General features: G+C 40.5%; 1 protein-coding gene across 1 annotated transcript; it reads right to left on the bottom strand.

Moving 5' to 3' along the window:
• Positions 1–144: 144 nt before the first annotated feature.
• Positions 145–14,756, bottom strand: cab39 (calcium binding protein 39). The gene is made up of 9 exons (XM_087850774.1): positions 14,570–14,756; positions 11,726–11,881; positions 11,412–11,576; positions 9,039–9,157; positions 6,470–6,638; positions 5,254–5,313; positions 4,755–4,820; positions 4,201–4,344; positions 145–2,364 (listed from the first exon to the last, which is right to left on the bottom strand). The coding sequence occupies exons 2-9, from the start codon at positions 11,837–11,839 to the stop codon at positions 2,176–2,178; spliced, it is 1,026 nt and encodes a 341-aa protein (XP_087706900.1). The 5' UTR covers positions 11,840–11,881; positions 14,570–14,756; the 3' UTR covers positions 145–2,175.
• Positions 14,757–15,219: the final 463 nt, after the last annotated feature.

The following is a 15,219-nucleotide window of genomic DNA, read 5'->3' as shown; positions in this document are numbered from 1 at the left end:
AAAATTAGAAAAGGCTATTTACAAAAGCTATGTTTTTAAAATGACATGTCAAGACACTTGACTTTGTAATGCTTTAACCAAGTACCCACATGAACCTTAGAATCACACAGTACACATACAATCAACAGCCGAGACTTTGGTAGTCAGAAGAAAAGCAACAACAGGCTTTGTTTTATTCCAAATATTTTTTTTGTTTTGTTTTTATTCCTTTATTTCGATTGTAGGGCCCAAGCCTTTGACACTTCTGAAAGCACCCACACGCTCGTTGCTGAAACTGGAGTCAAAGCCAGCGTACAGCCATGTAGCCAAGAGTTCAACTGGACATTTCAATGTTGTTAAATAGCTGGAAAAACCAATTCCAGTACAACATCTTTAGTACAGCATCATGCACAGCCAGTGGAGCAACATGCTTGTTCAATGCTCATGGAGGAACTATGGGCTTCTGGTTTCTGTCTAAATTGCCTGAATGTGTTTACCATAACACGTTGCCCGAGTTCAGTGTAAATGCAGAAAAATCTGTGGTTTCATCAGTTTTGCTCAGCACCATGAGGACAATCCAAGATGCCCAAAGTACTCTGCTACCCACAATGCTTTACGCTCACAATTGTACTGGAATTATATCAACCCTTTGAAGAGACAGGCTCAAACACAAGGAAAAAAAAGGGTGTAGGGGGTGGGGTAAGAATGTGGAAAGATGTGCTGAGTTTCCAGAGTCCTAATGAGGTCACCCCAGAAGTACACTCACTGTGGGGCTGCACAGCACTCCGGGGCCTCATGCCAAACAGTGAGAAAGGGGTTGAATGAGAAAGAAAAAAAAAAAAACAAGTTAATGAAGAAACTGGGGAAATCTTCATCACCCTAACTCCAGTTAAGTGATGCTGATCATCCAGTACTTCACAAAGTGCACAAACACACAGGCTTTAATGTTTCAGTAAATGCTCTGCGCCTACATCACCTCCCCCAATACATATTCAGCAGTCTCAGTCTGAAATACTCAAAAATGTAGATGGAGAATAAAAAGAAGATTAAGAGATCCAGAGCTAATACAATGACATTCCTCTGCTGGACAAATTGTTAATATCCTATAAGGTTAGCTAAATGTGAGCTGGCCCTTCAAAGTATGTACAAAGAAACCCACCAGCAATCAGCAGTAAAATGAAATGCAAAAACAATGTCACTTAACTTGTGTTGTTTTTTATGGTTTAGAAAGCAATTTGATTACAATTAACCGAAAACATTGTTTAAGGTAATATATATAATATATATTCATATGTCAAGGTTAAACAAAAATCTACAAAGCAAAAGAAAAGAAACAAAAAGGCATATGTACATGTTCATCCTGTCCCAGAAAACAATAAAAATGCCCATGTCTTGGGCTTCACCAGAATTATACCTTTCCTCCCTCCCTGCTTTGTGCCTGTGCTTCGTGTGCCCTGTGGTGACGAAGCACACGGGAGGTAAACGGTGTGATGGCGTCTGAGAGTTTGCCCCTGTAAAACGAGCCGCTGTTGCTTTGTTGGATGAAGGCATACATGTTGCTGTGATGCGCACAAATTTCAGTTTGTGGCACTGAACGTGGGTGCCGGGCTCGGCAGGCCATCACAGAGCCGACGCCGGGCACAGCAATGGATCTGTCACATTTCGAGGCATGCAACGACCACACACACACACACACACCAATGTTCAACTCGCTCGTACCGTTTCCAAGATGTTAGGTGACATTCTTGCAGCATGTGTGTATGCATGTTTTTTTTTTTAAAATACGCATGTTTGTGTAAACGGGTCCATTTTTGTTGCAGGAAGTCTGCCTTACTTTAAATGCACGGATATTTTCTGCCGCTATGTTTGATGGGTTGTGTCAATATAATATACCGTAAATGTCTCGATGTGCAAGAAAGCAGCAGCAACTATTATTTTCTCTTTTGAAGGAAAAAGACTGAAAGGAACAAAAAGAAAAAAAGTTCTGGGGTGCAGAGGAGCTGGCAACTTCCTGACGAGTTGATACGAGTAGATTTGTTCTTCTTCTTCTTTTCTTTTTTTTAAATTTGTTTCTTAAATTTTGTTCAGAAACCAGAACAGCAGCTGCAGATGGGGTCCATTAAGCAAATGTCGCCTGGTTGCTGTCCAGACATGGTCCTGGTGGCTCCCCCCCTAAACTTCTGCACGCTCTTTGCCTCAGGCCTCCTGGGGTGCAGGCCTCTTAAGATCCCTGATCTGTTTGACCAGGTAAGTCTTTTCATCGTTGAACTGTTCGTCTTCTGTTCTGTCGTTTTGGAACTTGCTCAGAAACTCGATGAGTTTGGTCTGGTTCTTCAGCAGGATGTCGAGGATGGGCTGTGTCTTGTTCGGGTTGGCCACAAACACCTGTGGAGAGAGACAGAAAGAGGGAATTTTTCATGATTTTGTTTTCTACAGAATCTGTATCTGTGGTGCTCGCAGGACCACATGTGCTCACAAGAGGCTCACCAACACCACCAAATAACTCACTAAATAGTAACAATATATATTGCACTATTGATTATATTAGTAACCAAGTACTCTATCAGTTATTCCATCGATTAATGAAAAATCTGATAAGAAATACTTTTGTCTTATTAATGAGCAATAATAAATATTTCAAAGAGAAAAGAAGATCTTTCAGAATAAAAAGGTCAGATTTGCCAAAAAACAAACAAACAAAAACAACAACTAATCCCTTTGACTGTATGTAGAGGTCATATTAAAAATTTATTCTTTAAAGAAAACATTTTTTTAAATGCAAAAACATAAATATCTCAAGTAGAGTCATATGTCAAAGTTGAATAAAATTAGATACATATACAACGAGGTAGAACAGGTGTGTGTTCATGTTCATGTGTTTTCATTGTAAGCCTTTAACCTCCTAAGACCCGAACTCTTCCACGGCATGCATTTTTAATTTCCCTTTGATATCTGGGCATATTGGGACCTGATGAATGTAAAAACAAAGAATTACCAGATTTTTTTTTTTTTAACTGATTTTTGTTTCTAAGACAAAAACAGAGCCACATATGAGGATATTCGTTTAAAATTTCGATAGAACAGTAGCAGTACAATGTCCTCGTAAGTGGATATCAGGCCATTGTTGAGCAAAATTTATTATTTTGGTCTAAATAACCCAAAATGTGATGTCCACATATGTGGACGGCAGGTCCTAGGAGGTTAAAGGAGAATGTGGTGGCTGCAAGAAACGCGAGCATGCCAGCATTTTGAAGTTTGCTCTGTGCTTTGATGCCAAATTTTTGTACTGCTGCTATGAAAACATTAATGATAATAATAACATTAATATCAACAACCCTATCCTGGACAGGGTGAACTAAGTAAAGTAAGTAAAATTTATTTATATAACGCTTTTCACAGATAAAAATCACAAAGTGCTTTACAACACAGGAAATGGAAATATAAAAACAACATAACAGTAAATAACACAGCAAATAAAACTATGTAAAACAATAAAACTATAAAAACAGCATAAGAAGAAGCCAGCCACCCGGGAGGGGCTTAGAGTAGAGCCACTGCTCCTTCACATCGAAAGGAGCCTTTTGAGGTGGTTTGGGCATCTGTGCAAGGTTTTCCGGGCATGTCCCACCGGGAGGAGGCCCCGGGACAGACCCAGGACAAACTGTAGAGATCATATCTCTAGCCTGGCCTGGGAATGCCTTGGTGTTCCAACGGACAAGCTGGAGGAGGTGGCTGGGGAGAGGGAGGTCAGGGCTTTTCTGCTTGGGCTGCTGCCCCACAATCGATGTATGTATGGATGATAATAATACCAATGTGTCCAACCTAACAACCCTCAGGTCAGTGGCTCAGAGTTTTACTGGCCCATATACATTTTTATTTATTGTTTTCTTTTTTCCAAACCCCACTGTCTTGAACTGCAGGCAGTGACAGTAGTCTGTGCTCTGCATTGCAGGCTCAGTGAATTCAGCGTATTTGCACATGAATCAGTTCTCTACCTGCTGCTTCTTCCACTAAGCAAAAGAAAGCAGAACAGAACTAGAAATGATCCACATGAAAAGTAGAAGAAATTAGAAGAAAGTCTGCCTGATGTCTTGAAAAATTTACACAACACTATTAAATCAGGAAGTGCATTAAGCACCTTAATATTTTCTTTACCACCCCCCCCCCCCCAAGCCTTGCCTCTTCTGTAGAAAGGACTAACATACAGTGCTTTGATTCTACCTTAAAAACGTGGAAAGCCTCGAACTGGATGTTGCGGCTCTTGTCCCGTAGCAGGTTCATCATGAGTTTGAGATTCTCTGGCTTGCTGATGTATTTTGTCATAATGGTGAAGTTGTGCCGGTCGAGGAGCAACTCCCCCAACAACTAGAGTGAGAAAAGAAATAAAAATGTATTCCATCAGTGTATTTCGTCTACTATATTTAAATAAGTAGTCATGCTTTACTCATTTGTATATAATCATTAGTGATCATTAATAAGGCAATAAAAATGTGTTTGAGAATCACCAGTGGTCAAACATCTGGATTACAGATTTAGTCATCAAGTGCTCAGTCTTCAGACTGAAATCAAATTAAACACTCCAAACATGAGGCCAGTGAAGGAGCCATTAAAGCTCTTTAAATAACCACGTAAGTTTGTGGTCTAACCACTAGATGGCAGTCATGTTAAGAGTGATTCAGAGAAACCCAACACTAGAAACCATTTTTAAATAGCTCTCTGAATAGAGTTGCACCACTATTTGAAACCTCTTTACTGGCACAATCCTGGGCTCTTACCTTGAGGGACTGCCTTTTAGTCACGTAGTTTTCTGAGTGGAGCAGCTTCTCATATTCACTAAAGAACTAGAGCAGCAGAGAAAGAGGCAGTGAGGCAGACAAAATACAAGTGGTCAGCGAGAGAGGCAGTCATCTAAATGCTTCAAGCGGTGTTTTCACAATTACATCTGTATCTTGTATCAAAACACTGTGACAGGAAAATGAGAGCTTTTCCTCTCACGGACTGACAGCTATGTTGTGCTCCCAGCCTGCAAATTATCTCCCAAATGGCTGGTTTGATGTCGTTAGAAAAAGAGATTGCCAGCATCTTAAACCGCCTGACTGACAGAGACAGACCTAATTCACACGTAACTGGTCAAAAGAAACTGTTTTTGTTTTTTAATCTAAAGCTTATAGTTGTCTCAAACACTATCCTTGAGGCTATATGGTTTATTTAAGAGTAAATTTTTTACACATTTTCCAATCTAATTTAGATATTTTTAGTTAAATGTGAACTTACTCTGTCATAATGTTGTTCCAGAAACTCTGCGCTGAGTAGCTTGTGTCTTGTAAGGAGGTCCTGGAAACAGACAAAGCCAACTATCAGCGACACATTCAGACCTGACAGCTATGACTAGGTCCCATCTGTCTCCTATTTGTACAGCACAGATACAAACCACAACCCAAAGAAATCCATTCACGTTTTGTCACTAAATGAACCACTCTGAAGCTAAAAATTAGCGAGAAAAGACAGGTCAGCTCACTGAAACTGTTCCAAGACAGCAGACAAATGCTTTATTACAATGGTTTATCAAAGTTATCTCTTACTGGATGGAATGAACACGTTTACTGTCAAGACTAACATGCCAGTACCTGTATTCAATAAGTATAAGTGTGAAAGTCTTTTTGAATAGCACAAGATTTAAAATGGTCAAAGAACTCCACAGTAACTACACAGCTTGTTTGGTTTCTATCAAAGCTAACAAAGGGCCGTGCACTTAAAACACTTGACTACTTGGATTTATCAGAGGTTTTTTTTTCCTTTTCATTTTTTAGATGTGTCTAGAAGAAAACCCCTCTCACTCACAGAAGTAATCATCCCGCTTCAGTTCACATCGCTGTCTTGTACTTAGTGACTTTGTTGCCCAATTGAGCCATTTTCGGATACCCTTTAGTGGAGAATCCCCCCCCCAAAAAAATAAAAATAAAATAAAATAAATAAATCTCTCAGCATGACAGAACAGCTGTGTGTCATGCCAGGGGAATAAAGTAATAAACTTTCTGTTGCTTCTTACACTCTCTTTGAGTGATTATTTTACATGTACTACAACTTGGCCCTCGATTTCCATGCTCAAAGCTGGCACTGGCCTGTCGTCCCCATCCTGAAAAAATACCATCTTAAACATGAGCTGCTCCAATGGGACACTGAAGTAGCAAACTACAAGTAAGGGCTTACATAATAATATAAACAGCTATTTAAACTGTCATAAAAGCATGACCAGGTTTTCCCTTTTGGATCTAAGAGGCAGATCATGAGAGCTGAAGTGTTGAGATCTGGTTTTTAATTCAAGGCATTGCTTTCATCATTTCTGTTAAAACAGCAGCAGCCGACGCACGTTTGGTGACTGTGCTTTGTCAAGTCTGTTTTCTTTAAGCTGTGTAGCCAGTTACAGCTATGAGGAACCACAGATGTTTTAGAGCATTACTTCAATAGATTAACAACTTTGCTGACTTACTTTGAAAGTGGCAAATGCGTCTGAGGCGATGTCGAATGTGGACATCTCCACGTATCTGAAGAAGTCGTAGAATTGTTCTGACCACAGTGTGATTTTGGCCAGTGGCTCATGTCTGATGCACTCCCTCAGCATGATACCGCAGTTCAGTGCAATCTCTGGAGACTCATACCTGCATATAACATCAACATATGGAAAATTATTTCTCATTTTATATTTCACATGCACGCAAACGCAAGCGGCAGAAGGATGGATGGTTTCCTGAAAAACTGAAAACAAGAACACAGTGAGCTGCAAAATGTTTGGCATAATAATGGTGTACAGAACTAGAGCAGGGCGATAGGACTACAAATATTTATCATGATATGCATTGAAAATTTGCGATAACGATAGAACTAACGATATAATTGACACTAGACAAAATACTTTACAACTCCACAACTTTATTAGTGCAAAAAAAAACAAACAAACATCAATGTATTTTCACTTAAACAAGCAGCTGTTTTTTATGTGCATTAAAGTTATATAAAAAGTTAACAGTGTAAATGCAAATTCCTTGCTGACAGTTTAACCAAAAGGCATTTCCAGTGGAAATTGGCCGACATATCCTCAGCATAACCATGTATAATATCCACAAAACTTAAAAAGAGGTTATACACACAATATGGTAATATTATGTTGAAGCACAGTACGTATCACTCCGCGAGGCTCCTGCCTACGATAGCCGAAATGCTCCGACAATCCATCAAGCGGTGCGGGTTCGTAGCTTAGCAAAGTCGTACTAAATCATTTGACAGATTTTCGAGCGCCGTGTACCACGTAAAATCGTTTCGAGGTCAGTAAACACAACCAGAATTCATACATAAGGCACACGAGATTATAAGGGGCCCTGTCGACTTTCAGAAAAATCAAAGGATTGATTTTAAGTGTACCATATTTTCCAAAAAAACGGTAATAACAACGGCCCGCTAGCATGCTCTACCAAAAATAGTGCTTTGTTGTGTATCTGACGGACGAAAGCTAAACCAGTTCCACACCACTGAAGTTGCAGCATTTTTACAAATCAATTCGGGTTCATCCGTTTCATTCAAAAATCCGCTTTCGCCCTTCTCATTCTCCGTCGCCGCCATGATTTTTCCGCCATGTTCATATGAAAACAAAGGCACTGCGCATGCGCGTTTTACCCATATTCTATGGCGATATTTCATTTTCTTATCGTTGCCCAACATTATACCGGTATTACCGTGAATGGTATGATATGGCCCAGCCCTATACAGTACTACAAAGTACATATTATTAAGTAATTAATAAAGGTAATAATTATTTAGTAAATATGGCATTTCTGCAAAAATGTTCCTGCACACCGGGTGCACAGCTTTTTTGATGTTTCAATTCTATTTTATGGCACTTAAAACAACCATTTTATATCAACAAACATGGGGGTAACGTCATCTAAAGATGTGCAATTGCTTTATTTAAATGAAACCATCTTATATTCATGTCAGCAATTTCACATAAAACAGACTTCCAGTGTTTAAACTGAGTGTAATCTGTAGCAGCTAGCCAAAGATCCTTCAGTTTTCAGGAAAGACAAAGCAGGGATAGTGACTGAGCCGGGTGAAAGCTTATGATGTTTACACTACTGATAATGAGGATCAATTCCACTGTGCGACACACAACAAGGGAAATCCTCATTAGTCCTATCACAATGGGAGTATGCGCACAAGATGTATGTTCTTTCAGAGCACCACTTTACTGCAGACATTTAAATAGTTTCCCTTGGGATTAACTGAACAAACAAAGAACAGAAAGCTTCAGTCAAGTCAAGCTGTGCAGTACAGTAGTGCATCTATTCACCGTGCCCCTGACACAAAACGACTGATCCTCGTGTCGTGTGCTTGGTTTTCACAAAACAGGTTTAAGAAGAGATTTTTAAATCCTTTGGAGTCACTAGGATTTCTGCACAGGTGACTCCAAATATTCTCATATCTTCATCCAAGTCAGAAAGACAGAAACAATCTGACTAAACTGACAACACAAAACCAGTTGTGCTTCTCATGTGTTGTATAACCTCTCCACTTACCTTTTCAAACCTTCACTGAACTATTGAATCTGAGAAGCGCAGACTTCCAATTCTATCTAACGGAAACACCTGACATTATGAGCACAGTGATTCACAAACTTATTCCAGCCTGGACTTGCATGTAGCTTGTTGTACTCTAAAAAACAAGAAAAGTGTAACTGTTTATGTTACTAGTAGCTGCTCCATTACTGCAAAATTAGACAAGGTGAAGGGCAGACCAGGGGATATCTGTAAGCGTGGATGAGGTGCACAGAAACGAGCCACCTTCCATAAGGTGTAGCACTCTAGGATGCCTTATACTGGTGTTTTTATAATCTGTAGTGAACTGGACTGCTTGTTCTATTTTTACTTTTCTCATTTCCCTTTATGCTAGGAAGAAGTTACTTGGTTCCTTGGTCTTTTCAATACCAAGTACTGTTAACAACAACAATTATAATGAAATAATCATTGGGGGGGGGGGGCAGTATGACTCCGTGTATATGCTCTTACCCTTTAAGCAGCATGAAGAGAATATTCTGCTGGGTGCAAAGATACTCCACCGTGGGTGTCCGAGTACCAATCTGACGCCTCAGGATGTTGTTGAAAATCTGAGCCACATCTTTTTTACCCTGACGGTGACAGAAAAATACCACATGAAGGCTTAGACAGAACAGAAATGCACACAATAGAGAATTTATACATGAAGTCATTTTACAGCAAGCTGTCTGGGTGGAAAGCCAAGAGGCGGTTGTAAATGTAAGGTGTGGTGCTTTATTACATAACAGCTAATGAACGGCTAGGAATCTGCTGCATTTTTAATTTTCTGCAGTGTGGCAATAAAACCTTGATGAAAGATCCGTTCTCTTGAGGTTTAAACATATTGACAGGAAACAGCACTAAACAGAGAAGCCAAAAAGAGAGACACTGTCGTATACTGGCAAAACTGAACATATAATAAAAGTGTGTAAAGTTATCAGAAATATCAAATTACTGTCACACTTTGATATTGGACTCTTGTGCTTTGCAACTGTTCACCAGGCTTTTCTTTTGAGCAAGGAGGCAGTATGAGCGAGGGTAAAAGAGGAAGAAGGATCACACAGCACAGTGAGTCACACTGCGATGGGGTGAGTCAGGGAAGCCTGCAGCAGTTACCACACGCACCATGACATATTGCAGCGAGACATGAGTTTGCTCACATATCAAAACAGGCAGGTTTGTCATTAATAGCAAGCTGTCAATCCACGTGCACTTTTTCGAAACATCCTGCTTTTTCCTTCTCATACATAGTTCAGTTCCTGCACCATTGTTTTAAAAACAAAATGCTTTTAAAAACCTTTAAAGACAAAACAACAGTACTACAGTACGTTTTAAAAAAAACACAGTCAAAAGTGAGTACATTTCTGCAGATTTTGCACTGCTGGTCAAACAGAACAAGAGCTTTAAAAACATCACTTTGAAATGTGGTTTGAACCATTTAATGGTGCAGGGCCCTACCAGTCTGTTCCATATCCAGGAATTTTATATTTTTAGCTTTTATTTTTAAGCAATCAATTAGATATTTACAAGATGCATACTTAAATAATTTTTTTACCCAAGTTCAGGAACCTAATTTAATTTGCAGACCCGAATATTGCTATTAAGTCATTTTATCCATGCATCCAAATTTTATATTTAGTTATATCATTTGCTATATTGCATTTGCTACTGTGAATTACTGGGGGAAAAACAAAAACAAATCATCAGTGAGCGTAAAGTTACTGCAGGTCCACTGCCAACACACAATGATGACCAACAGAACACTGACATGTTAAACATCATTTATGATCTTGCACATGTGTCTGTCTGCGTACACTTTTGTGTTTGGATGGGAGGGGAGGGGTTTTCACCCATGGCAGATGCACTCCTGTGCAGTCCTCCTAAATCCTGACTGCGTGTTGCTGGAAGCAGATGACACATGCTTCTGCCAAATGCCAATTGGTTGACAAGTAGACTGGAATAGGCAAGGGAGCAAAAGCGGAGTTAACCGGGAACTGCAGAACCGCAAAAAGAAATTCAAAGATAAAAAAAAAAAAAGGAATAGCATGAAAAGCACAGACAGTGCTGAAGTGACACTTTTCATAGTTCTTAACACTCTGTTTCACTTCAGCTCTTTGTTTATTGGAACTTCACTCTTCTCCACAGCTGGCAGACGGACAAAAGCATAAGCAAGAGTGGTCCACACAACGACTGTACAACAGAGCTCTCTGCAGGCAGATTGGACATCCTCAGAGTGCAAGCAGACCACAAACGCAAGAATAATTTTTTATTTTCATTTACTGTTTCCGTTTTGTGAATCAAAGTAAGGCACATATGACGACATAAAGTGATTCTACAGCTAATATTAATGTGAAGTGATTTTAAACAAATTAAAAACAACACCTGAAACAATTAGTGGATCAACAAAGTTCCTAAAATAAATAGCAAGAATGGGACAAACATTATGACTTAACCCTGTTTTGCTTTCAGATCATCAATATCCATCCCCTTATACTGACTAATTAATGTAGGCTTAATTCCTTGCTGTTAGTGAACAGGGTAAACGTTAGTGCTCTCTAGTTGGTTTTATTGTGCGTTCCCTTTATGTTTGCAGTGAGAAATAAAATGTATCCACACCTTTTCAAACTTTCTCACCACAATCTGAATTCTCTACATCATGTGTTCTAAGTGCTAGACCTTACATATCACTGTAAAGCTGCTAATGGCTTCTAACTGCAGATATTTTATTAGGTTAGTGCCCCTGTAAGACGCATTCTTCCAATGCTTGCATACCTTGGATAAATTGAGACCACTGTTCAATATCTACCACTACTTCCTGTTCTTTCAACTTCACATCAAAAGTCTCACCTCAAAGTCGATGAGCTGCAGGTCTGCTATCAGGGTGCTGAGCAATCCACTGTTGTAGAGTTCCTGGGCGAGCTGGGCCACTGCTTCTGTCTGGGGCTCTTTTTCATTAGTCCCATACAAGATCTCCTTCATGGCCACAAGACTCTTTGACACCTCCTCTGTAGCCTGAATACACAAATTAATCCAGGGCACAACATCAACATATCCGATTATTTCAAAGTTCAAACAAATTCCTTCAAACTCGTGTCACTAAGTACAGTGAAATCTCTTAGGTGACGGACATTGCACCTGACAGATGAAGAGATTCACCCTACCTTCTCTGCCTTTTTGTCCGAGATGTCGTGCTTCTCGAGCACCGTCATGCTGTCCTTAAGATTCTTGACGATGTCCGCCGGCGACTTGTGGGACTTGCCAAAGGGGAAAGGCATGGCGGAGAGTTACCACGAGTGACCAGGCAGCCGACTGTCCACCTGAGGAAAGAAATGTAAAACAAATCCACCTTTCAGATAAGATCAAGTACAATCACAGAAATGGTATAACGAGCAGACACAAAACCCTGAACAGGAGAAGTTTGAAAGGTTAAATACCGCAGAAACAGGAAATGTATTGACTGCTGCTGCACTTACAGGTGTGCATGGTAGCAGTAAATGTATCCCTCTACTTGTTACTGTATTCAAGACAAGAAGAGATTTTTTTCTTCATCTTATGAATTAGCGTTTTTGGCAAATGTTCATTGGATAATTCATTGGTTCATTGGAAATGCTGCTCATGTCATCACTCTGGATTGAGCCTTTGATGAAGTTGTATTGTATGCAACTTTGAGCTGAGAAGTAGAAGTCGGGTGGGGGCAGGGAAGTGGTGCACTCCATATATCCTGTAACAAACACTAATCTACGTCGTAAGTCCCAAAGAAGCTCTCAATATTAATAAAAGTCAAGCTCATGTTAGTTATAGAAATAAATTTTTGGAAATATTATGTTTTTTTAATGATTTACACATATCTAGATCTGACCTTTAAAGCTTCATTTAGTAGCTGTAAAAGCTTGTGAAGTTTTTTGGTCATTATTAGTAAATGATTAACTGTGAAATGAGCTTACTATGACACAGGCCCACATAAATGAAGACACCACCTCAGACCTTTGTATGCCCGACTCCTTCACTTCAATAGCATACCTAAACAGACGACACATTGCCAAATATACTTTATCAGTTCAAATTTAGGTTTGTAAACACACCCTTTGAGTCACAAATCTATAAAACTAAATCCTCAAACGATACCAAAAAAACAAACACTAAAGACCCTAGCAAGGCCACGGGTGATGCAATCGACTGATGTCACCATCTCATATCTCACTGCTGCTCCTGTTTAACTGTGTGACTTAACAAGGACCCCTTTCTAAGAAATTCTCCGACCCACCCAACAACTCTAAGTTCACAGGGCAGGGCAAAAGTCAAAGTTTCATGAACAGTCACGAAGAGGCAACACCAGGCCAGTAAACTGTAATCCCATTCTCATGATCAGGTTAGCTGGAGGAAAAATAGAAAGCGTGCTGCCCTTTTAGGACATATTTCCACTTGATGTTTGGTGAATTTAGTGACCTAAAGGTACAAATCTGGCACTGCCACCAACCTGTTTTCCAGCCAGGATCCTCTAAACTGTGCACACAAACCCTGGAGCTGTCACACACTTCCTCTTATATCTTGGCAGGGAGTCCACATTTAGAAAGCAATGCTGGAGCCAGGAATATAAAACCGAGCAGCAACCAAAGTGGGCTGCTCATGCTGCTGCTGTCGCCCACCATTCATATATGATGTGTCATGTGTGACAGAGCTGAAACAGGAGAGCCTTATGTTCCCAAGCGGATGGTTTTTGCTTGCTCACAGCTTCGTTAACGTACACAGGCTTCAGCTTCGCCAGGTGGCCACATGCGTCTTTCGCGCAGGCTAATGCTCGTTAATGTAGGCAGCAGAAGCGCCTCTCTGCTCCTGACCTGATACAGTACCAGTGACGCAAATAGGAGGGAAATACATATGGTGCGTTCAAAATCGGTAGATCACATCCAACCTACAATAACTCCGGTACTAATCAGGAGTCCAAGTAAAATTGTGCCAACCCGACGTCTGTACAACCTGTCCTAACACAGACAAAAAAAGAGAGAAAGAAAGAAAATCCAAACCCGCTCGACCTCTCTTTGGGTAAATTAGCCTAGAAATACTTGTCGTGGCAAGTGACAGTGAATCCTATCCTATAAGTACCTACCAGAACTCAAACAATACGGTGCCATAGAACAGCTCAACGTTAACCTCACCATCTCTCTCAGTCCAGACAGCAGCGGGTGCCCTGCTACCATCTGAAGGTAAGCTAGCAACCGCTACTCGCTGCTAGCGAGTGCTAGTCCCCTGATTTATTTACACATTTTCCAAGCGATATATTAAAAAATATATTATACACACCAACACATCTATTTAATGAAAGTACTACCACTCGTACAACTTAAAAGCTAATTGCAAACCTACGGCCCAATAAGCTGTGCAACATAAACCTGACAGTGAGCACCGCCCATCTCTGTTATCCATGCCTGGTTTGTGATGGTGTGAAGTCTGCCAACTTTGCGGAATGTTAACAAAATGGATACTGAATAACATGGAGTCTAGCAAACAAAAGAGCGTTTACCGCAAAGCTGGAACAATATGCCACTTAGGTTTCTTTCTTTTCTGCAGGACAGCGAACTTTATTTGTTTGCAAGGTAGCGTGGCCTATAGTTTTTCAATCACAGTCCACCAAACAACCGTGCTACTGTTGGCTGGCTTGTGGAAGTGTGTATATGACTGTGTGTGTGCTGTCGACACACGGGAGGCCTCGGCAGGCCCACTGCTTACAAGCATTTTCCAGCTGCTAAACCTTCATTTAAAGCTGCTAGGAGTTGTGGCAATATATTACCAACTCACCAGCTATCATAAGGCAAAAGTGGCTACGTTAATTAGCTAACTCGGCCTAACGTTAGCCAGGCCTGACTGAGGCTGCTCGCGTTAGTGCTTTGAAAACCATGCCTGGCTTTAGCAACTATCAGCAGCAGGCTAGGTTCAGCTAAACCGTTTCCACTTGCTCAGAAAGCTATGCCTGCAAACCACATAGGATAATATTCACAACACAATACCTTGCAAACGGCGTTTTCACTCGTTTCTCCCGGTTTGTCAAGACAGTAAAAGGCAATCCAGGTGCTCCTCCGAACAAAAACCGCTTTGTTTTCCTTGCTCGTGTCGCCTCCCCTTGTTTGTACTGTTGTTAATTGTGCAGCCCCTGTTTCCTCCTAGTGCTTTCTCTGAGCCCGACTGGTAACGTTAGCAGAGAGCGGCTGTCACTGCAGTGTCGTCTAGCGCCTCCGGTGGTCGCCTCGTGCAACAACAGTGGGGGTTACACTGCAGGGACATGCGAGATCACCGCATGAGGGCGCGCTTACTCCATAGACAGATCATGGGACCTATAAAATGAATTAGGTAGAACCCCAAGCGACAATCTGCTGCAAATAAATGTACGTATGAGGTGTCTTAAAAGCTTAAAAGCACTTCCTTTAGCAACAACAACATTTCACTTGCACTGAACCATATGATCCCACTTCTACAGTTTCCCTGCAACGGTCCAGGATGCAATATGAATACGAACATAGGTCACAATCTGTACATGCACTAAACTTCAATAGAAATATGTCTTCTTGCCTATAAATATCTTCATGTCCTCTGATCGGTAATAAAACGTTCAAGATATTTTACTTTATTACAAACTTTAGGATTATTGACTTAAAATCAA

The sequence above is a fragment of the Neolamprologus brichardi genome, chromosome 14, assembly GCF_056152115.1.
Source record: "Neolamprologus brichardi isolate AB-2024 chromosome 14, ASM5615211v1, whole genome shotgun sequence".
Taxonomy (NCBI): Eukaryota; Metazoa; Chordata; class Actinopteri; order Cichliformes; family Cichlidae; genus Neolamprologus; species Neolamprologus brichardi.
The sequence above is the reverse complement of the archived record's forward strand: the minus strand, read 5'-3'. Positions and strand labels throughout refer to the sequence as shown.

Excerpts from the sequence above, each read along its gene's own strand:
- cab39 (XM_087850774.1), bottom strand. The coding sequence starts at position 11,839 with ATGCCTTTCCCCTTTGGCAAGTCCCACAAGTCGCCGGCGGACATCGTC. Across the intron at positions 9,158-11,411 it reads TGCAGCTCATCGACTTTGAG|GGTAAAAAAGATGTGGCTCA; the intron begins GTGAGACTTTTG and ends TGTCACCGTCAG. Across the intron at positions 5,314-6,469 it reads ACGCATTTGCCACTTTCAAA|GACCTCCTTACAAGACACAA; the intron begins GTAAGTCAGCAA and ends GTCTGTTTCCAG.